General features: G+C 44.7%; 1 protein-coding gene across 1 annotated transcript in view; it reads right to left on the bottom strand.

The window, feature by feature from the left end:
• The window catches only part of Parp4 (poly(ADP-ribose) polymerase family member 4), a 104,667-nt gene that overhangs the window by 23,612 nt on the left and 56,889 nt on the right, over nt 1-24,166 (bottom strand). Inside the window, exons 18-30 of the mRNA XM_041634155.1 lie at nt 23,633-23,797; nt 22,951-22,997; nt 22,638-22,716; nt 21,581-21,718; nt 17,907-18,102; nt 16,439-16,506; nt 13,450-13,637; nt 9,091-9,190; nt 6,922-7,092; nt 6,599-6,679; nt 5,141-5,221; nt 3,230-3,325; nt 914-1,036 (exon numbers count right to left, since the gene is read on the bottom strand). Coding sequence (XP_041490089.1) covers nt 914-1,036; nt 3,230-3,325; nt 5,141-5,221; nt 6,599-6,679; nt 6,922-7,092; nt 9,091-9,190; nt 13,450-13,637; nt 16,439-16,506; nt 17,907-18,102; nt 21,581-21,718; nt 22,638-22,716; nt 22,951-22,997; nt 23,633-23,797 — 1,533 coding nt within the window. The remainder of the gene's footprint in view (nt 1-913; nt 1,037-3,229; nt 3,326-5,140; nt 5,222-6,598; nt 6,680-6,921; nt 7,093-9,090; nt 9,191-13,449; nt 13,638-16,438; nt 16,507-17,906; nt 18,103-21,580; nt 21,719-22,637; nt 22,717-22,950; nt 22,998-23,632; nt 23,798-24,166) is intronic.

Genomic DNA, 24,166 nt, shown 5'->3' on the forward strand with positions numbered 1-24,166 from the left:
CTCCTGGGAGATGAATGCACGTCAGGGTTAAGGGGCAGTATAGTCCTTGCTTAGCATATGCAAGGTGCTGGATTCAATTCCCAGCATCTCCAGAAAGGGAATATATACAGTAAATAAAAGCAAGAGCAGGCAAACAAGCTAAGAAAATACATTTATGTTCTGTTCTTAAAGAAATAGTGGAAACCATGGAAACTATCCTCACAATGTTCTTGCTTCTCTTGCTCACTCCACCTCAGGGAGTCTTTACTGTACACGAAGGGTCATCTCACACTTGACTGTCACACAGATGTGGACACAGTGTCCTAAACATATACATGCAAGAAAGCCATACATATAAAAAATAAGTCTAAAAAAAGTTTAAATGGTTATCTTTTTAGTTCCTTTGAGACAGAATCTAACATATCCCAAGCTGGTCTAGAACTTTCCATGTAGCTAAGGATGACCCTTAGTACTGCACTTAGCTCCAAGATTCTCTTATAAACTGTCTTTTAAGAGTGTATTCCTCCTGTGGCCTGGTGTAATGTCACACACCTTTATCTTAGCATTTGGAAGACAGAGGCAGGCCAATTTCTGTGAGTTCCAGGACAGCCTGGTCTACATAGCAAGTTCCATCCAGGATAGCAGGGTGATGTAGAGACGCTGTCCTCACTCCCCACCCCTCCAAGAAGAATGCATGCTTTCTATTTAATTCAAACAAGGTTAATTTGAATTGGCAGTTTTCTCCATATGTTTTCTGTTTACTGTGTTTCTTGATTTCATGAAGGGCACATACTCAGTAATCGTCCTGGACCACTAGGCCTGGGTGAGTTCACTCTAGGATGCTCACACAGTCATGAACTCTCTTCCGATACACTTCTCAGAACACATCCCCATCGTTAAGCAATGGATGACTGAATTTGATGATTGTACTTACCAGTGTTATGAAGGGCTCTGGGTACTTTTCCTGCCAACTCACGTATGGTAGAAAGTCTACATCTTCTTTGGCAACAAGTTCCAAAATATTTGGGGCATTATCAAAAGGAATATCACTAGCGTCCTATATAGAATCACAATGGAATTATAATTTTGAAATATTATCAAAATTAAATAATTTTGATATTGAATTAAATAATTAACACATTCTAAAGACTTATGGATGTTAGGTTTAGAATATCTTAGAATATCTGGGCATTTACTTGGATTATATATGCCCCTTGCTATTGAGGGCCTTTCCATATCTATCATCAACCAAGAAAACACCCCATAGACTTGCCTAAAGGCCAATCTGAAAAATAAATCAAGAAATAAAGCCGGGCGGTGGTGGAACATGCTTTTAATCCCAGTACTTGGAGGTATAGGCAGGTAGATTTCTGTGCGTTCAAGGCTAGCCTGGTCTACAGAGCTAGTTTCAGGATAGACAGGGTTGTTACACAGAGAAACCCTGTCTTGAAAAACAAAAACAAAAAAAAAACCCAAAAAGAACAAAACAACAACAACAAAAATTATAGTATGTCTTTTTTGTGCAAGTTTGTGTATTGGGTGGGGCTTAACTACATTGTGGCACCACATCCTAGCTCCAAACTACTATAGATTTTTTTTTTTTCTTTTCAAGACAGGGTTTCTCTCTGCAGTCCTTACTATTCTGGAACTCACTCTGCAGACCAGGCTGACCTCCAATTCAGAGATCAACCTGAGTGCTGGGATTAAAGGCATGTGCCACTACCGCCTGGCTTCTATAGACATAGATGTCTTAAAATATACATACAGCACCAGGTGGTGACAGCGCATGCCTTTAATCCCAGCACTAAGGAGGCAGAGACAGGGATCTCTGTGAATTCAAGGACAGCCTGGTCTACAGAGTGAGTTCCAGAACTGGCTCCATAGCTACTGGGAAACCCTGTCTTGAAAAACAAAACAATGTACATTTATATAGAGAGTGCTAGTAAATAATCAAAACTTTCTTTTTTGGTTTTGTTTTTTTCAAGACAGGGTTTCTCCACGTAACTGGCTATCCTGGAACTCCCTTTGGAAACCAGGCTGGCCTCAAACTCACAGAGAGCCACCTGCTTTTGCCTCCCAAGAGCTGGGATTAAAGTCATGTGTCACCACTGCCCACTCATCTCATTTTTTTTTTTTTTTTGAGACAGGGTTTCTCTGTATACCAGTGTTGGATGTCCTGGAACTTGCTTTGTTAGATCAGGCTGGCCTCAAATTCACAGAGATCCACCTGCCTCTGCCTCCTGAGTTCTGGGATTAAAGGTGTGCGCCACCACCACCCAGCAGGCTGTTGCTGTTTTTGACACAGAATTTCCCCATGTAGCCTAGGCTGAACTCAGTTTCCTCCTGCCTCTGTTTCCTAAGTGCTAGGGTTGCAGGTATGCCTCCACATCCAAAGAAAAGCTTACTATTTTTTACATTTCTTTTTATATATTTACTTATTTTTGTTTTGTTTTGAGACAGGGTCTCACTATGTAACCCTGGTTGTCCTGGAACTCAAAGACATCCGCCTGCCTTTGCCTCAGTGCTGGAGTTAAATGCCTGCACCACGACTTTTGGCAATGATCTTCTTTTTCCTCCTCCTTTGTCCCCCCCCCCTCTTTCCGAGACAGGGTTTCTCTGTGAAACAGTCCTGATTGTCCTGGAACTCACTCTGTAAACCAGGCTGGACTCAAGCTCACAGAAATCCACCTGCCTCTGCTTCCCGAGTGCTGGGATTAAAGGCGTGCACCACCACCACCCGGCTAATGATTTCTTTTTAAAGTATTTTCAGCTGGATGTGGTGGTACATACCTTTACTCCTACTACCCAGGAAGCAGAAATAGGTATAAGTGGATTTCTGAGTTTGCAGCCAGGCTGGTGAGTTCTAGACCAGCCTGAGCTACACATTAAAACACTACCTCAACAACAACAAAAAAAAAACAAAACAGCCTGGCACTCGGGAGGCAGAGGCAGGCGGATCTCTGTGAGTTCGAGACCAGCCTGGTCTACAGAGCTAGTTCCAGGACAGGCTCCAAAGCCACAGAGAAACCCTGTCTCGAAAAACCAAAAAAGGAAAGAAACAAAAAACATTTTTTTAAATTGTGTGTGGTGCCTCCAGAAGCCAGAAGAGAGAAGAGGATGCCAGATTCTTTGGAGTTAGAGTCGCTATTGCAAGCCATCTGTGGGTCTGTGGGTGCTGGAAACTGGATTTGGTTTCTAGCTGAGTCATATCTCCAGCCCAGTTTAATTTTAAATTAATAATAATACATACCCTTTTCTCAACTGCCACAAAGCTTGTAAATTGTGTAATTAGAGAATTTTCTTTACTGAGTTCAATAATCAGAGACTTCATGGTTTTTTTCTTCATCTAGGAGAGAATGAAACTGTGTTAGTTTATGTAGGCTGATTTTGAAAAAGCATAAAATAATCTCAGTGTTTTTCTGTGACAAATACATCATTTAATATATACATTCCCTTCCTTTTCTTATTTCCTTAATTTTTTTTCTCTTCTTGGGACAATTTTACTATGTACTCCCAGAACTTGCTCTATAGACAAGGCTGGTCTTGAACTCACAGAGATCCAGCTGCCTCTACCTCTTGAGTGCTGGGATTAAAGGCATGCACCAGGCCAACATTCCTGGCTCATCTATTTCTTTTGAGACAGCGTCTCATGTATCTTAGGCTGGCCTGGAACTCAACTATGTTGCTGCTGCTGACTTTGAACTTCAGAACTTTCTGCTTCTATTTCCCAAGGGCTGGACTTAATTATAGGTGTGCACCATCAGACTGGGTTTAAGGCTGGAATTCTAGGTGTGCACCATCAGGCTGGGTTTGTGCAGTGCTGGAATTCTAGGTGTGCACCATCAGACTGGGTTTGTGCAGTGCTGGAATTGTAGGTGTGCACCATCAGGCTGGGTTTGTGCAGTGCTGGATAGTGGATTCAGAGTCTTGTGAAAGCTGGGTAGGTTCTCTACCAACTGAGCTATATCTCCTGCCCTACGTAAATGCCTTTATAATTAGTACTTCAAATCAGATGCTGAGTCAGGGGTCCTGTCTAAGTATCTTAGGGAGGTGACTTGAGACGGTTGACTCAGTTGAGTCACTGAAGAAACTTACACAGTCCTCCCTCCCCAGCTTTCCGAGCTCTCTCACACGCTGCGCCTCCCACTATAGAGCTGAAGTATTGTATAGGTATCATTACTTGATTGGGGTTATTCAAGGCAAAGCTAGCCAGATGCACTCAGAGACAAATGGGCCTTAAGTCAAAGAGAACAAAGAGAGTGCTAATCCAAGCGGTCACTGAAAGCTCCTTGACTTAAGTACTGCCATTTCGACTTCAGACTCCACTTGGAGGTGAAACAAAGTTCAGGTTCCCGGGGAATAGGAGAGCAAGGGGCCTTCCAACAGCTGACCCACCTCCTCCTTGACACAGCTGTTATGCATCTTTAGTTCTCTAGAAACATTATGACTGTACCCAACAGCCAAAAGACCAAATGAATCTGGTTGGTTGGACTGAAAGGCTTACATTCTGTGTTGATTGACAGTGATGGAACACATAAGGAAAGCCCCTAATCTCTGACTCCGGATTGGTGGAAAATTGTAACCGTGACTCAGCAGCAGGTGTTTGTGGCTTTTGGGCTTCTAAGCCCCACTTCAACCCCTGCTTAGGGCTGCCAGGAGAAACACTGTGATGGTCAGTGGTCCCTACATGGTATGGATACCTTTTTAGGAATGCCATTGAACACCAATGTTCAAACCTCACTTAACAGTACAGTTTGACTGTTACAGTAGCTGTCTAAGGGGCCCCTCTGCCAGAACCCTCCTCTGTCCATCAAGGAGGGAGCAAGGTGAGTGTGACTCTGCCTAGTGTCCCGAGGCTACAGCTCAGCAGAGGAGAGAGGAGGGCTATCCCAGGCACTCACAGACATCTCCTGAGCACCCCTCCAGACTATTCCTCACGGGGAGAAAAATCACAGAAGTCTCAGAAAGTCACTGGCATTAACTCTTTCGTTACTGAGTTCAGCAGTCACCCGCACCCCAGGACTGACATCATAGATGTTGATGTCTGCCCTGGAAATCACATTCTTCTTTATTCATCCACCCCCACTTTGTATTGCTATGAGCAAATCAATTTAAGAATGACATAGAACAATGCTTCGTGGCGTTTACTAGGAGAACAAACCTCGTGGTTGGTTTCGTTGTCATGGAGAATACCGTCCTCATAATCTCTGATCAGTGCTCGAGCTGCCAGCTTATGAATCATCTGTGTGTAAGCATCGAGGGGAGAAAATGATTAAAATGGTTTTACAGGCGTGTTCGCGCATGTGTATGGCGAACTGAAGACAAGAGTATGTGTGGAGGTCACAGCAGTCTTCCGACACCACTTCTTCCTTTTGACTCTAAGACTGAGTCTCTGCTGCTCAGCAGCCTTCTGGAGGGTCTCCCGTCCCTCCACCTTCCACCTAGATGAACCACCTGTGGGTAATTAGAAGCTTCTAAGAAAGGGACAATCAGTCGTCTTTAAGCACGAGCCCCCTGACAGATTATTCAGCTCCAAGTGGCCAGCCCTAGGCATGTGTATATAGAGAAACACTGAACTCAATAGGTTTTATTTGTTTGTTTGTTTATTTGTGTGTGTGTGTGTGTGTGTGTGTGTGAAAGAGAAAGAGAGAGAGAGGATAATCATAGAAGAAAAGGTCATGAACTTGAGAGTGGGGAGTTGACACAGGAGGAATTGGAGAGGGAAGGAGAGATCTAAATGCAGTACCCATGTATGAAATTCTCAAAAGAATAAAAAATTAAAAACACTGTTAAAAAAAAGATTAAAGAAAAGATCTGGGCCTTCACTGTAATAATCAGCAACAGTAAATGAACTGTTCTCCTAAGTTCTGAGAAAGGACTGAGGGGACCTCCAACTCCTATCCAACTTTGGCAAGCTGGGCAAGCTGGACAAGCAGGAAACGTGAGACAAAGACTTGCGACTGGCATCTGAACTGGGGAGTTTTGTGGGGCGCGTCCTTACCCACAGGGTCGTGACAACCTTTGCTAGACACTGTCAGAGTGTGGTGGTGCACGAATGGAATACCAGCACTCAAGAGGCTGAGGCAGGAGAAGTGCTTCATCTTCAAGGTCACCTTGAATGGCAGTATCTCAAACAAAACCAAAATGGATAATCACGTTTTGTTCTGAGAAAGGGTCTCATGTAGCCAAGGCTGGCCTCATACTTGTTTTGTATCCAAGGAAGACCTCAAATTCCCAGTCCTAATGCCTCTATGTCCCAAGTGCTGGAGGTGTAAGTGTGTAAACACAGTTTAACCTGGCGAAAAATCTCATGTTTACTTGCAGTTACTCACACCCATGGAACCCTGTAGAGACACACCCAGATCCAAGAATCCCAGATGAAGACCCATCAAAGGGATGCGTCCCCATCCCGACTGCACAGAGAACCCCTGACCTCCCTTCATGTATGCTGACACATCAGCACAAAAAGGAAGTACATGGAGCTTATATGTGAGAGCTGAAAATCTTGACTGTCCCCAGCTTGAGTGTGTATGGGAAGCGGAAGAGAGCCTTCCGCCTGCTTGGCTGGTGTTCTCCTGCTGAGTTCTACCCAGAGCCCAGTACTGAAGGTTTGACTCACAGTCCCAGTTGTCTTCTGAAGCTCGGTAGTTGACACCATTGTATGAAATTCCTTCTCTTGGATGAGTGCACACAGAGTTGCCTGAAATAGGAGAAACACGAGTGTTTCGTTAACTTTTCTACTCCCAGCAAGTGGAACAGTGGAACAGCAGCCCTTCTGGTAACATACTCCCCTCTCAAGAGAAATCAAGAGCTTCTCCGGCTAGGTACTCGGGGTGGTGGGGACCATAGTGCCAACAAGAGGCCAAGCGGTGGAGCGGGGAGAGGAGCAGCATCGACATTCATTGTCTTTCCCACGGTGTAAGGAACTGTGCATCTTCCTACCTGGGTACAGTGGGGAATGAATCCGTAGACAAGGAGTCTGTCGTTGTGAAACAAGGAGGGCACCCGGGCTGGAGCCTGCAGAGGCTCAGGGGCATCTCTGCTGAGCTGCTGCCACTTGACAGAGACAGAGTGGCAGCTCGGGGAACGCATCCTGGTCATTTGGGCTTCTATCTATAATAAAAGAGAAAATGCTCCTCCGTCAATGCTAGCATCTGATGAAACGTCTGGAGGTACATCTCAGTTGGTAGAGTGCCGGCCTGGTACGGATGATTGGGCGGTTTCAGTCCCCAGTACGCTAAAATTGCTACACGCTACTTAACACTTGAAAACTTAATTCTGTCTTTGGGGATTTTATAGCTTGTTTGGTTCTCATTTACTTCCTGTGATGGGGTACTTTTCCAAAATGGAAAAAGGATCGAGACAGGGTCTTACTATAGAGCCCTGGCTGACCTCGAACTCACAGCGATCCACTTGCTCCTGCCACCTGAGTGCTGGAACTAAAGGTGCCAGCAGTTTAAATATATACTTTAAGTTTTTCTATTTCAGTTTGTGGCAATGGCTCAACCAGTGGAGGTACTTGCCGCACATGCCTCTGGAATATTGCCAGTGGGAATGTGAAGTGTGTAGCTGCTGCAGAAAAAAGAGCAGCAAATCCTAACAGTTACGACACGAGTCAGTAATTTCACTTCTAAGTACAAACCCAGAATTGAACAACTGGGGGGCTGGAGAGATGGCTCAGAGGTTAAGAGCACTGGCTGCTCTTCCAGAGGTCCTGAGTTCAATTCCCAGCAACCACATGATGTCTGACAACCATCTATGATATCTGGTGCCCTCTTCTGGCAGGTAGGCATACATGCAGACAGAACATTGTATACATAATAAATTAATTAATTAAAAAAAAAAGAATTGAACAATTGGAAGGGCTCAGACAGATATCGTGCACCAGAGTTACATTAGGGCCATTCACAGCAGCATAAAGTGGAAATAAGCTGTGTCCGTTGAAAAGTTAACCAATGGCTGGGCGGTGGTGGCGCACGCCTTTAAACCCAGCACTCGGGAGGCAGAGACAGGCGGATCTTTGTGAGTTCGAGACCAGCCTGGTCTACAAGAGCTAGTTCCAGGACAGGTTCCAAAACCACAGAGAAACCCTGTCTCGAAAAACAAGCAACAACAAAACAAAACAAAAAAAAAAAAAGAAAAGTTAACCAATGAAATGAATGTGTATGCATATCTACCTATCTGTCTTCTATCTATCTATCTATCTATCTATCTATCTATCTATCTACCTAGTCTCTCTATCATCTATCTACCTATCTATGTATTTATCTATCTATCATCTACCTATCTACCAATGTATTTATCTATTATCTATCTATGATGAATTATTTTATATGCATATTTTACAGGCTGCTACTCATCTTTAAAATGGGCATTCTGAAATCTCAACACTAGCGTAACGAAGGCAGCAGGGTCAGGAGTTCAAGCCCAGCCGCGGCTCAAGCTGAGTTACATGAGACCCCTTTTTCAAAACCCAATAAAAAAATAATGAAATATTTGACCTTCAAATGAAAAGAAATCCTGTTTAAAAACACAATACAGATGGTTCTCATGGACATTATGCTAAGGTAGATAAGCCAGACACAAAAGAACAAGCATGCTATGCCTCTGCATCTAAAGCATCTGGAAAGGCAAGTTCATAAAGACCGGAAGCAGAATAGACATTTTCAGGAGCTACAGGCAGGAGGCAACACAGAGTTATTATTTAGCTTCCTGTTACAGACTTTCGTCAGGGACGGTGGCGAAGTTCTGGAAATAGCTGGTAATGCTGGTTCCACACAACACTGTGAATGAACTCACACCAGTGAAACAGACTTGTAAATCCTGTATGTATTTTATCACAGTGAAAAACTAACCCCTGGGTGTGGTCACCTCTGAAGCACCAGCTCTGTGGGGCAGAAGAGAGAGGGAGGCTTAATTAAAAGCATGACCCACCATGTCTGGCTTGGCCCTTCTTATTATTTAAGAAAATGTTTTTAAAAGCTTTGGCCTTCTTGTAAGTCTTGTCCGTTCACAAAGAGATGAAAGTTACTATCAGACTTGCAAGAAGGTAAAATTTGTACATGTAAAAACAGGAGTACAGATAAGATGTTAAAAAATACCCCCACATACCTGTTTTTTCCAACTCTGCTTGGATTTTGAGTTAAAATATTCAAATACTCCAGCACCACACTGAGACAAGGTCCTTAAGATGTGACGATTTGCTGTAGAACTGATCACATTTCACACATTTTATTTATTGTTGTTGTTTATTTGTTTTCGTTTTTCGAGACAGGGTTTCTCTTGTGCTACTGTCCTGGCTGTCCTGGAACTCATTCTGTGGACCAGCTTGGCCTTGAACTCAGAGATCCACCTGCCTCTGCCTCCCTAGTCTCTCCCTGTGACTACCTGTGCGACGATTTCCTCGATTTCCTTGCGGCAAAGCACCTGTGGAAACAGACCCTCACAGTGAGAGTCCATGGACAGCGAGGGGATTTGCAAAATTTGTGCAGCCTGCAGGCTTTTTTCCTCTCTCCTTACATTGGTGATTCTTTGGGCAGGTTTTAGGTTTACTTTGTCAGTCATGCATGCAACAGCTGTAATTTCCCCTGGATATTCTGTTCTTTCTTGAATATTTCCCCGAGATTCAACAGGGGTCTAATGCCTCTCAAATCTCTTATCTGGAATTACTAACTACAACTCCCCATCTTGGGAGCTTTCCTCACTCAATAGAGACTGTTAGGTACATATGAGGAAACAACACTTGGAGCACAGACCATGTCTCACGGTTCTGGAAAGGGGAGTAGGGTACGCACACACAGAATAGGGAAAGAGCCTCAGGAATACTCACAGTGCTAACTCTTGAGAGTAAATGCCCTCGACACCACACATATGAAACCAACGACAGGATCTGGTATGCACCAATGGGGAAAATACAATGTAAAATATGGTATGGAAAGATCCAACTTTACCACACACAGGAGTTTATATTGGTGGGAGAAGTGTGGGATGGGAAAGAGCGCCTTATCAAAGTCTGCCTTTACAGAGAGACTGAGGCATGGGACACTCTTGTAGAAGAGGGAACTGCATAAAAACATGTCTTGCAGACATGAAAGAATTGTCTGGGTTTGAATATTGTTGTCCTTAGAGCATGGTGCCCATATCTATTATTTTTTTTAACTTTGTAACCGCAAGTAGCTGCCAGCTGACATAAGTTCTCCCAGAGCAGGATGTATCTGGCTAGATATTTAGTTAGGCCTGCAAAAATGCTGAACTCTATGTCTAGAATAAGGTCATGTAGGGGGTGGGAAGGTCTATTTGGGGAAGCATAAAGGGAAACAATGGGGGCTTTCATTATGACTACCATGTAATCCTTAAAATATTATATATTTCTTAAAGGTCAAAAACAGGAGCCAATAATAAAGCTGTTCACGTATGGTAAGAAAACAGTAGGTATAAAGATGGCTCGAGTTATTCGGGGCCACTTGAATGCAATCCACTTGGTGGCCAGAAGTTTTCCTGGCACTATGCCCCTTTCCTGCCTCAGGATCTGGACCCAAACTGAGGCTGGACCTGAGTGCTGGGATTAAAGCTGTTTGCCTCTAGGCGGTGGTAGTGGTAGTGCACACCTTTAATCCTAGCACTCGGGAGGCAGAGGCAGACAGATCTCGGTGAGTTCGAGGCCAGCCTGGTTTATAAGAGCTAGTTCCAGGACAGTCTCCAAAGCTAAAGAGGAACCCTGTCCCGGAAAACAAACAAACAACAACAACCACCAAACAAACAAAAATGCCACCACACCTACTTAAACTTGGGTTAGTCCTTCCACCTCTTAGTATGTACCGTCATGTCAGGCTCAGTGCTATTTAGTTGTTTTTATTTTATTATATTATTATTTTTGACAGGTCTTACTAAGTAGCCTGCACTGGCCTTGAACTTTCAACCCTCTTGCTTCAGCCTGACAAAGGCTGAGATTACAGATCTACACCCAGCAATTTTCAAGACATTTTAGACACAATTATAAAAATACACGCTACCAATGTTGAGAAAGACTCATGAAGAAGTCACTTTTCCACTGCTGAGTTAAACAGATAAAATGGGGCTAGGGTGTAGCTCCATGGGAGAGCGCACCCAAGGCAAGGGAGGCACTTAATCAATACAGCATTGGCAAAAGGTAGGGGACTAGGAATGTTAAACTGCAGGGCTGTCTCTTCTTTTTTTTTTTTTTTTTTTTTTTTTTTTTTTGGTTTTTCGAGACAGGGTTTCTCTGTGACTTTGGAGCCTGTCCTGGAACTAGCTCTTGTAGACCAGGCTGGTCTCGAACTCACAGAGATCCGCCTGCCTCTGCCTCCCGAGTACTGGGATTAAAGGCGTGCGCCACCATTGCCCGGCAGGGCTGTCTCTTCAAAGGCACAGATGGGTAATCTGTTTTATACCTGGAAGGCTGGGAATGGACACGGTTAGCAGCCTGGAGAACCCTGCACTATCCACGTGACTGAGGCCACACCTGTCCCCTCTGGACTCAGTAAACTGGACCAGAGGTGGATAACAGCCTAGGTGACTTCTGCACTACCTGTATGACCAAGGCCACACCTGATCCTTCTCCAAGCCTTTAACATAACACGGAAGAGGTGACAATCCTTTGAAAAGATTTTGATGTTGCCGGGCGGTGGTGGCGCACGCCTTTAGTCCCAGCACTCGGGAGGCAGAGGCAGGCGGATCTCTGTGAGTTCGAGACCAGCCTGGTCTACAAGAGCTAGTTCCAGGACAGGCTCCAAAACCACATAGAAACCTTGTCTCGAAAAAATCAAAAAAAAAAAACAAAAAACCAGAAAAGATTTTGATGTAATTATGTCTTAAGCTTTATTGTGCACACAAGATTGTGTTACACCATGAAACTTTTTTCCACGTTGTACTGTACTTAAATATGCCTAGAATAAACTGCCTCGTGTCAGACTCAGAAGTCCGAACCGATTTCGGCTCCTAAGTCATGCTGAACCACACTTTCTTCCTGCTTCATGTGTTGACACTATGCAGGTCATGGTATGTTAGCAGAAACCTCCACAGCAAAGATGATAAGCAATAAATAAATAAAATCTAATACTTCCATACTTAAAAACTAACAACGACAACAACCCCAAAGGGTACTGGGCATGATGTCATACTTGGGAGAGGGAGGCAGGACGATCAGGAGCCCAAGGGTATCCTTGGTTACATTCTGAGGCTAACCTGAGCCACACAGAGACCTTTCGTAAACAATACAAACTGTAAACAAAGATAAAAAAACCTCAACCGCTAACAGAATGACACTTGATGCAGACAGCATCCTGAAGAGCTGGGCTGTAGAGTATTGTAGAGCTTTTGCCTGGCACACACAAGGCACTGGATTCAATCCCCAGTACTGAACACACTAGGTGTGCCAGAACACATCGGTGATGCCACACTTGGGAGGCAAAGGTAAGAGGATCCGAGTTCAAGGTCTGCCTCTGTTATTTTGAGAGTTCATGACAGCCTGGGCTACATGAGACCCTGCCACAAAACAAAACAGATCAGCCTAGACGGCATGGTGGCATATGCCTGTAATCTCAGCATTCGACTGTCTGAGGGGACGGGGTCACAAGTTCCAGCCAGCCTGGTCTTCACAGTAATTTCCTGGCTGGCCTGGGCTATTGAGTGAGACCTTGTCATAAAACGAAACAATTGATACAAAGGGAACATATAGTGAGCAGGGGCCTGGAGTGAGTGGGGACAGCAAGAGCTGTTTTTAGTCACCAATAGCTGTAGAGCACCTTCAGAGGCTATGAAACCCCAGGAATGAAATGCTGGGAAGGTACATGGATGTCCCGGACCCCAGAAAACGGGGTCTTCTTGTCGTCAGAGCTCACTCGTGAGGACAACACAGTGGTCTATGTATCACTTCACTAGTCCCCTGCCTCAGAACAGGGACACCTGGTGTCCTGGGGTGGGAGCTGTACAGGAAGAACCCAGTAGCTTAGGGGAAGACAATGGTTGGGGGCCCTTCACAAACAGCAGGAGCCCCCCCTCCTTACACAGATGCTAACTACAATTGGCAAGAGTAATTCCAACAATCTGTGGAAAGACTGACTCAGGGTTTCAGTGCAAATGTAGGAAACCTGTAGCGCAGAAAGGGAGAAGGCAGGGGTGGTCCCAAGTGCAGGCATTGCCAAGCATGCCCAACCAGCCCCAGGGAGCTGGGCCAGGCCGCTAAGGACAAGCTGGTTCCATGAACTCTTATGCAAAATAATAGTCCCATGAGGTAGGTATTTCATTTTCGCCTTCATTTTACAAATGAGACAGCCTGCCCAAGGTCCCTGCAGCTGTGAGACCCTGGCAGCGTGGTCCCAAGCCAAGAGCTCGACTCCTCTGCAACATACAGATTTCGTATACTCATATCGACTTTCAAGCTTGCAAAACCCCCAGACAGGCCAACTAATGACTTGTCCGCTAGCTGCCTCTGCCACCGTGGTGACTCACCCGACAGCACAGGTGAACAGCCTGGTGTGATGGATGTTCCTCTTCACAAGCTGCAATGTCAGGCTTTCACTCTGGAGGTGCCCGTCAGATATGAGAAGAATGTTCCGTAACCCTTCAGAAGGGTACAGTAGACTTAAATAGCGGAGAACTTTCCAGAAGTCTGTGTTCCCCATGGCGGATGCTGCAGACTGCAGGGGAGGAAGCGTCACAGCTGAAGGCACATTCATCACTAACTGTGGGGCGAACATGGAAACCACTACACTCTGGGTGCTATGACAGATTAAGGCTTCTTCCAGCCCCCCAGTGAGGATTCACTGCAAACACCAGGGGACGCTAAAGGAAGGAGAAGCGCATGTCTGGTTCTGGCAAATATCCAAAAGGAAACTGGTCCCAAACAGAAATACTTTACAGTTTGGATAGACTTTTTTGTTTTTGTTTTTGTTTTTTGTTTCTTGTTCTTTGAGACTGGGTTTCTCTGTAGCTCTGGAGCCTGTCCTGGAACTCACTTTGTAGATCAGGCTGGCCTCAAACTCAGAGATCCGCCTGCCTCTGCCTCCCGAGTGCTGGGATTAAAGGCGTGCGCCACCACAGCCCAGCTTTGGATAGATTTTGAGCTATAGCATTCCACATATGCTGTCACCTGTAAATCTCTTTGATGGAGGAGGGTCATTTGTCTATCTGTTGCTTTCATTGGTTAATTAATAAAGAAACTGCTTGGCCTTTGATAGGACAGAAAATTAGGTAGGTGGAGTAAACAGCAGAATGCTGGGAGAAAGAAGCTGAGTCAGGCAGTTGCCATGATTCTCCCACCCGACACAGATGCAGGTTAAGAATCTCCCTGGTAATCGTGGTGCTACACAGATTATTAGAAATGGGTTAATCAAGATGTGAGAATTTGCCAATAAGAGGCTAGAGCTAATGGGCCAAGCAGTGTTTAAAAGAATACAGTTTCCGTGTAATTATTTAGGGTATAAAGCTAGCTGCGGGCGGCCAGGCGCCAGGAACATAGCCCGCCGTTCATACTACATCTCTTACAGGTCCCAGATCCAAGTTACACTTTGAACAATTAAACATGTTTTACAGAGGCAGAAACTACATGCTTGGCCGTTTTGAACAAATGCGAGATTTACACAGTAAAAATATTGTCCCAGGGCTGGAGAGATGGCTCAGAGGTTAAGAGCGCTGACTGCTCTTCCAGAGGTCCTGAGTTCAATTCCCAGCAACCACATGGTGGCTCACAACCATCTGTAATGAGATCTGGTGCCCTCTTCTGGCCTGAAGGCATACATGCAAGCAGAACACTGTATATATAATAAATAAATAAATCTTAAAAAAAAAAAATATTGTCCCAGTTAATCTGAATCAGAGCAGTGTTGCTCTTCTTGGGTGGTTGTTGACCCAGGTTCTCCTGCCTGCTTGGCAGTCTTGGTGAGCAAAGCTTACGAGAAACACAGGCTTGGAAACCCCCAGCCCTTACATTAGAGGTCAGCTCTACTTCTTTCTTCTTTCTGTAGTTCCTAGGAAGCCTGGTTACTGCATTACTTATCTCCCAGTCATATTTGAGGCCGTGCTCCTTTAGCTAAATTCTACTTTTGTATAACTTAGTATTTCCTAAGCAAGTTTCCTGATGAATCCTTTATAAGATCAGTTTATTCCTTCCAGCCTCCCCATCAAGGCCATCTGTATGCCTCATTCACTGAAGCAAGCAGGTCAGAACCTGGGGACACAGTGTCATACAGAAATTATACACACGTGGAACAAAGATACCTATATCCCCACAGTAACGATAGTATTACCACTGAACATCCGAAGGCTAGTTTTCAAAGGACTGAGCATCTGTGCGAAGGAACACGCTGTCGACGCACCCTTGACTTTGCTCATTTTAAGACAGTGGGCAGAAGAAAAACTTCCAAAATGCTTATGGGGCCACATTGGGCAGTAGGAATGTAGGCAGTTTCTCTTCTTGATTGTTTAATTTTTTCATTATTATTATTTTATATTTTATTATTTTAATTGGATGTTCTGCCTGCATGTATTTCTACGTACTACATGCATTTCTGAAGCTGGAAGAGGGCAGACAATATCCCTGGAACTGGAGTTACAGATGACTGTGAGCTGCCACAGTGGTGCAGGGAATCAAACCTGGATCCTCTGGAAGAGCAGTCAGTGCTCTTAACCACTGAGCCATCTCTCCAGGCTCTGATATTTTCTAATTTGTGTATGGTGTGTGGGGCTCACGGGCGCCATGGTGCACATGTAGGGGTCATACAGAAACTTGTGTAGGCCAATCCTTCTAACATGTGGGTCCAGGGTGGACCTCATCCACTGTCTTTACCCACCCTGCATCTCACCAGCCCCTTTCTTAGGTGTTGGAGACAGGCATAGTTCAGGCTGGCCTCAAGCTTACTAGGTAGCTACCTCCTAGTTTTGAACTCCTGACCTTCCTGCCTCTGGCTGTCGAGTGCTAGGATTACAAGTTTGACTTTTCTCTTTTGACTCTTGCTAAATTCCCATTAAAGAAAGGTCATGCCATCCTCACCATCATGGTCACTATCACCAGGGGCCACTGCTGTGGGATGGGCAACTGGCATCTCCCAGCCCACAAAGGTTTTGTTATCTGCCTGTGGTGCTATTGGAGTTGGTGGGACCTAGTGTACCAGGATTCAGATTGGGGTGTATGCCCTGATAGAAGGGGATACTGGGACCCGGCCCCTGCCTTTCTTTGCTCCTGGGCCCTCAGGTGAATGAACGTCCTTCCTCTGCTGTAATAAGCTGTGCTGCCACCAAAGCCAGAAGGCCAAGCAAGCGCAGACTGAACCGTCTACAAGTGTGAACTAAAGAAACCTCCTTCCTTATAAATCAGTTTATCGCATGCAGTGGGAGAAAAAGCTAACTCACATCCACCAATGTGCAATGCCCAGGATTAAGTCCTGGACAGCATCACTCAAGCTTCGCAGACAAAGATTCAGGAGGGGAAGACCGTTCTTACCGTAACGAACTCTGTGGCCACTTTATTGTCTGTAATGTACTTAGGATAGGAAAATAGCTCCTTGTAACCTGTGTAATAAGAAGGTGTGACACATTACCATTAAACACTCACCAGACTGACCACTAATAAAATCAGCGCTACTTTATACCACTGCTTCTACCATAAAGAACACTGGATGTTTACATGCGTGTTTCCTTTTCAGAGAATGGTGTACAAACACTTGACATACACTCATGTTTGAAGCATATTTTATAAGCCGTGCTACCTAAAATGTTCCGAGTCAAGCTCTGTGCAGAGTCCTCAAATGTGGGACACTTCAGTGGCATGGGCTGCTCAGCCCTGGCAGAGCAGAGTATCCAGCAAAGTGCTCGCCGTCCCTGTATGATCTATGTTACGGCAGAATAACCTTAGCTTCACTGTGAAAAAAGCTAGGTGGATGGCAAGATGGGATTTAACAGGACAGGACTGTGCCCTGATCCTACTCCATGCTCCTTCTTTCATCTCCGAGATGCCTCGTCTGTCTGTCTATCTATCTATCTATCTATCTATCTATCTATCTATCTATCTCTCTGTATCAATCTATCAACCAATCAATCAATCTATCTCTATCAATCTATCTATCTATTCATCCATCATTTATCTATCTCTATCAATCTATCGATTTATCTATATCTATCTATCTATCTATCTATCTATCTATCTATCTATCTATCTATCTATCTATCCATTCATTGGAGACTGGGTCTTGTTCTGTAGCTCAGGCTAGCCTGGAATTCGCAATGTGGGCCAGGCTAGCCTTGAACTCTTGTCAGTCCTACCGCCTCAGTCTGGAGTGCTGAGGGTTACAGGAATAAGCCAGCACGCCCAGCTCAAAGGCACTTTAACCATAACCAACTAGGATTCACGGCCAAATAACTGTGGTTCCAGCCATCTTAAATAATTCCTATTTGGTGGTTAAGCCATTAAACTGACCGTGGATTTGAGCCACCACTCTTAGCTCTGCCCTGTCATATTGTTGAGTTGTCCCTGCTCTCCCTCCTGGAGGGTGACACTGGCCTAGTAAGAGTGCTGGCCTGGTGCTGCCTGAGCCCATTTCTAACACAGTATCTATGAGCGTGCTGGCAGCAAATGTTGGTCCTGACTCTTGGAGCCTTCCTATTAAATAAACCGAGGTTCCTGTGTTTTGCTTAGTTGATTACATTGGCCACATTTGTGTGTTACTCACTATATAGCAAAGCTGAAAATCCTCGGTCTATGTTAGCTCCACCCTTACAAGACTTTTTGCCCATCATGCAGATGAGAAAAACGATCAGGAGAGGGAGACAAAATCTTCACCAAGAAGCACTGACTTCAGCGTTCTGGACTAAGCTGTCTCCCACTGCACAGACGAGGCCAGCCGGGCCCCAACAGTCTGCACACATTCATGTTAGAGAAGAGATACACGAAGGGCTGGGGACAGTGCACCAACCTGTGCCAAACTGCATAATGTTCACTTTTTGCTTCTCACCCACCAGAGACAGAGCGTACAGGGCAACTTGCTTGGCTTGCATGAATGTCACACCCTCCATGGAATTGGAACAGTCGAGACAAATAATCACTTCATTCTCTGCGCGGAGGTCAGGAAGGGTGGCCGCCACATCCGGCTGAAAGACAAGCATGCAAGCCTGGAAGGAGAAAAAGACACCTGGTCTTAAATGGGGAACACCTACAGTCTGAAAGCTTCTAGGAACTGTGAGATGGGTCCTCAGCAGGTAAAAATGTTTTTTTTTTTTTTTTTTAAATATTTATTTATTATGTATACAATATTCTGTCTGCGTGTATGCCTGAAGGCCAGAAGAGGGCGCCAGACCTCTTTACAGATGGTTGTGAGCCACCATGTGGTTGCTGGGAATTGAACTCAGGACCTTTGGAAGAGCAGGCAATGCTTTTAACCACTGAGCCATCTCTCCAGCTCCCTGTTTTTTTTTTTTTTAAAGATTTATTTATTTATTATGTATACATCATTCTGCCTCAATGTATGCCCACACGCCAGAGGGCGCCAGATCTCAGTACAGATGGTTGTGAGCCACCATGTGGTGGCTGGGAATTGAACTCAGTACCTCTGGAAGAGCAGCCAGTGCTCTTAACCGCTGAGCCATTTCTCCAGCCCACCGGTAAAAATGTTTTTTGTTCAAGCCTGGTGACCTGACCTCAACCCAGAAGCCACTGGGAAATAAAGAACATGCTCAAAGCTTTCTTCTGCCCTGTATAGGCTTTCTGTGCACATGTTTATAACACACACACACACACATACATAACACACACACATTAAAACCCTTTAATCCCAGCACTCGGGGGGCAGAGGCAGGCGGATCTCTGTGAGCTAGTTCTAGGACAGGCTCCAAAGCCACCGAGAAACCCTGCCTCGAAACCCCCCCCCCCCAAAAAAAAGAAAACCTTTTAGTAAACTAACACTACCAAAATAAAACAGATACCATTTCTCTTTTATTCTTTTGAGGTAGGGTCTCCATCATGTAACAAAAGCTAGCTAGCCTAAAATTGCTATATAGTCAAGGGTGACCTTGAACCTTTAAGATTCTCTAACCTGTTCATCCAGAGTGCTAAGATTACAGGAATCTATCACCACTCCCAGCTATTATTTTTCCAATAATAAAATGATCTACAAGTGTTAAGGGGAAGGGAATAGTATCCCAGGCATTCAAATAAAAACCAGAATGTTAGAGATGGAGATGTAAATGTTACAGATGGAGACAAAAGCACCGGAGAAACCAAGAGTCCGCACTGGGGTCTGGGGATGCAGCTCATTTGTAGAGACTTGGCTGAGTTACACACAGTCTGATCTCTAGCACTGCATAAACGGATGTGGTAGTTCCCTACAATTCCTATCCATGGGCAGTAGAGGCAGGGGGATTTGAAGTTTAATGACTTTCAGGCCAGCCTGGGCTACACAATACTCTGGTACCTCAAATACAGACTACCTAAAACAAAACAAAACAAACCCCACAGGATTTGACCTTGTACAAATAATGAAGGACTACATGTCTCTCACCCACACTATTATAAAGGAATACAGATGTCGTAGTGATTGCTAAAATACGTGCACAGACCTCTTATTAATCAGTACGTAAACTAGTCCTACTATCTTTAAGCTTCAGCTTTAAGCTGTGTTTTAATTTTATTTTTTATGTACATGGGTGTTTGTCTGCATGATTATCTATGTGGATACGGGTGTCCCTGTAACCAAAAAGAACATGTTGGATCCCTTGAGCCAGAGTTTCAGGCGGTTGTGAGCCACCACGCGGGTGCTGTGAATCAAACCTGGGCCCTCTGAAGAGCAGCCAGAGCTCTGAACCACTGAGTCATCTCTCCAGCCCTTTAAGTTATTTCATTATAATTTTCCTTATTTCTATAATTCTAAATTACTTTATTTGTTTATTTAGTGTGCATGTATGTATGGGCACATGGATGTGGAAGTGAGAGGACAATTTGTGGGGACCTGTTGGGATGGCCTGTTCTCTTCTTCTACCAAGTGGGTTTGTGAAATCAAACTCAGTCTTCAGACTTACTTCTCAGCCCCAAGTCTGTCTGAATTTTAATCAAAATAATAATTCTTTGTTACAAATGTACACAATTGTATCATGGCCATAAGTAATTTTATATTTACATAAAAGTATATATATTTGGTTTTTCGAGACAGGGTTTCTCTGTAGCTTTGGTGCCTGTCCTAGAACTAACTCTTGTAGACCTGGCTGGTCTTGAACTCACAGAGATCCGCCTGCCTCTGCCTCCCAAGTGCTGGGATTAAAGGCGTGCGCCACCACCACCCGGCATATATTTGGTTTTTCAAGACAGGGTTTCTTTGTGCATCTCTGCCTGTCCTAGAACTTTCTCTGTAAACTAGGCTGGCCTCAAACTCAGAGATCCACCTGCCTCCGCCTCCCGAGTGTTGGGATTAAAGGCATGCGCCACCACCGCCCGGCTCTAGTATCATTTTTTATATTTACATATATCTCTGTGTGTGCACACATGTGCACGTCTGCCCCCGCACACATGACATGTTCTCATGTGGAGATCAGAGGACAACTTGTATGGGTTCCAGGTAACTGAGAATATCAGCTGTCTCTTGGTAGCTGTGCCTCCTGGCGTATAAAATGCCTCATGCGGTGAAACAGCCGTGAGACTATAGTTAGGTGGCTCCTGCTACATCAGAAGCAAAGGCGCCAGGCATTTCACGCGCACTAAGGTAGAGTCTGCATCCTCAAAAGACCTGCCACCCTTACCGTGATTCTGTACCACTCACCCTGCGGGCTTTTCTAGAAGATCATAGGAAGAAATGCCCTAAGAGGAAGTTCTGATCCACCATGACTTGGGAGGGAAAGGGTTACCTCGTCCCATGAATAAACCACCCGAGTTGTAAATGTTCATGAAACTTGTTAGAAATCCATGGAAAAGGGCACTGGGCTGCTTGCCTCTGGGGCAGCCTACTTCAGCCTCTTGAATGTTTTCTTTGCTTAGCTTTGCTAAATTGGTTAAACTGTCTATGCCTCTAGACTGTCTTCTTTCCTTTAAGGAGACAAGGACCAAGCGCTCCCCTCACCCCGCTAACACTGGATGGGCTGGCCATGCCTGTACTTCTAGCACTTGGGGAACTAAATCAGGAGGATCATAAGTTCAAGGCCAGTCTGAAAGACAAAGGAGTTCAAGACCAACCTAAACTATATAGAAAGACCCTGTTTCAAAAAACCAATTCCAACTTCAGTAGCATATTTAGTCATACATTTTCCCCCAAAAGATGGTACCTCCTACTTCTATTGCTATCATCATTGTCATCATTATTATTACTATATTTTTGAGACAGGGTCTCATATAGCACAAAATATAGTCTTAAATTTTGTATGTAAGGATAACATCAAACTCCCGATTTCTCCTTGACTCTACTTCTCAAGCACTGGATTAATAGGCATGAAGCACTGTGCTCAGTTACCTCATTTATGCATGCATGTATGTATGTATGTATGTTGATGTTTTCTTGCTATATAGTCAAGGCACATTTTGAACTAGTGGTAATTCTCCTGCCTCAGCTTTTCTAAATGAACTACCACATCTGGCACTGTTTCTTCTCCCGAGTAAGAAGGAACATACCTCACTTTCTTTTTCTGGATGTTTTTCAACCCACATTCTTGGGAGATACGCATCACGCAGAACAATGTGGAGAGAAAATCCAAAGCTGTCTAAGGAGCAGCCTTCCTCAGTGCTAATCACAGCTTTGCAATCGGTGCTCTACAAAAGAAAACAAACACACACAAAGTAAAGAAAGGAATGACAGCATCCTGCCTGTCTGTACTAACCTGCCTGCCACCAGTAAGTACCTGCAGTATTTACATAACTCCATTATGAATCAACACTACAGTGATACAAAGTTATGAATCCACTAACAGACTGGTTAAGGTCCTGAAACTCTGTACAGTCAAATCTAGTTAAGTCGGAGACAATTCATTCTGTATCTACAGATCACAGATGTGTATGTCTATCGGGACCTAGCAGAAAGCAGACCACACAATCAGAACCTGGAACGACTAAATAACGTTCTCCAGACACCTTGGGATCACACTTTGGAGTTTGGTTTCTAGCACCCACGTGGAGGCTCACAATGGTCTGTAACGCCAGTTCCAGGAGATCCAATGCTGTTTTCTGGCCAGAGTGGATACCAGGCACTCTGGTGGCACACATACATGCACACAGGTAGATAATCATCACAGAAAATAAAAAAATTATATAAAAAATGTCATCATAATATTTACTGGCTCAATCGTAAACATTGTTTACATACTCCTATCAAAACAGGATGTCAAACGGCAACTTTCCCCTCACCCCCAATAGTGAGGATCAAAGCCAGGGTTCATGAGTGTTGGGCCAACACTACACACTGAGCCACATCCCAGTCCTTGATGGAGCAGATGAATCAAGGCAAAACGGTGAAAATGATTACTTAAAGCCCCAAGGCAACAGCAGAGAAACAGCTCGAACATCTAAAGAGACAGCTGGATGCCAATCTGCGGGCATCATGGGGCATGACTGCCGCTTGTGGAAGCCGGTGGGTGTCGCGTTGGTTCACTTTTATACCACATACATATACTTTTGATATGATAAAATTAACGGGAAACTAAGTTCTTCAGAAACCAAGGAAGGATTCACTGACCTTCTGTCTCAGTTCGTGTGTGTCACTGGAGATGAGTTCAATCTTGTAGGGCATCTCGATGGACATAGCCAGGGAGAAGCTACCGAAAACGAAGAGACCATATTAATTCAAGATCTTAGGTGCCCACTCACAGCTGTCTCAAGGGGTTCTTTATGCAGCACTGGAATCAAAGCCAGGGCTTCCCGCAGGTGAGCAAGCCCTCTAGCAATGAACTTCATCTCCCATACTTTCCAAAAATTGTAAATGAGATTTAACCATAAAGCCAATGCCCACTGAATGAGTTAATCACCCGATTTATATTTTAGGTACTAACCTTTGCTTCTTTCCTATTTCCTTTATACAGACCTTCTCCACTGTATCCTGTTAGAGGAAAAGTATATGTGAATAATAGAATTTCCAGTAAGCTTTTAGAATACTAAGGTGATCTCAGCCAGGCACAGTTGACAATGTCAAGAGAGACAGTCTCATTTCCAAGTAGTGACACACAGCATAGGGTCAGGAGATGACATTAACTTCTGACATTCAGCTGATGTCAGGAACACCTCTGACAGTTACCACAACATTTTTTTAAATTTTATTATGTGTAGGTGTTTTGTTTGCATACTATATGTGTACTAGGTGAATGGGCGCAGTGCCTGAGACGGCCAGAAGAGGGCGCTAAATCCTCTGGTACTGGAGTTAGAGACAGCTGTCATGAGGGTGCTGGGATTTGAACCCAGGTTTTCTGCAATAACAGTAAGTGCTCTTAAACCACTGAGCCATTTCTCCTGTGCGCCCCTACTATATATGTGTGTGTGTATGTATATATATGTATGTGTTATATATTGTGTGTATATATTGGCTTTTTGAGACTGAGTCTCACTATGGTGCTCTGGCCCTATGTATATCAGGCTGGCTTTGAACTCACAGAGGTCTGCCCACCTCCGCCTCCCAAGTGCTGGGATTAAAGCATGCTATAACTGGCTTCCATCAGATCGCATATTAAGCACACCCACCTGAAGGTTCTCATTCAAAGCCTTGTCCTGTTGCCAGGGTGCTACGGTGGCAGGCATGAAGAAGACAGCCACAGGGCTTTCGAAGGTGAGTTCTGTGATGTAGGTGATTTTGATGAGGACCTTAGCCCGAGGGGGAAGGTTTCCAACGCTGACAGTGAAAACATCCTAAAATACAAAGAGCTACTCAGAAGCAGATCCACCCTGTAGTTTGTTCCTCGTAGCGCTAGAGTGACGTCAATGACACTCAGTCAAGCTCCTCCCCAGAATATGGTGATAGATGACGGCTAGCATCAGGGGGAGCTCCGGAGCAGTTCACTAGTGATGGGGAGACATCTGTGGGAGACAGAGGGGAGGACGGCCACTGGGGAAGGGCTCGAGGGCTCCCCACTGTAGTCACGCGGGGGATGCGGGTTTCTGCTCAGGGCTGGTTCTCTTTGGTGCATCGGCCAGAACGGTCATGCACTCTCAGTGAGGACCTCTTTCTTATTCACCTCTAACTGCTGGCTTCTCACTGGGCAGGCATCGTAATTCTGT

The sequence above is a fragment of the Microtus oregoni genome, unplaced genomic scaffold (genome assembly GCF_018167655.1).
Source record: "Microtus oregoni isolate MIOR12 unplaced genomic scaffold, Mior012 000045F_ref0000178, whole genome shotgun sequence".
Classification (NCBI taxonomy): Eukaryota; Metazoa; Chordata; class Mammalia; order Rodentia; family Cricetidae; genus Microtus; species Microtus oregoni.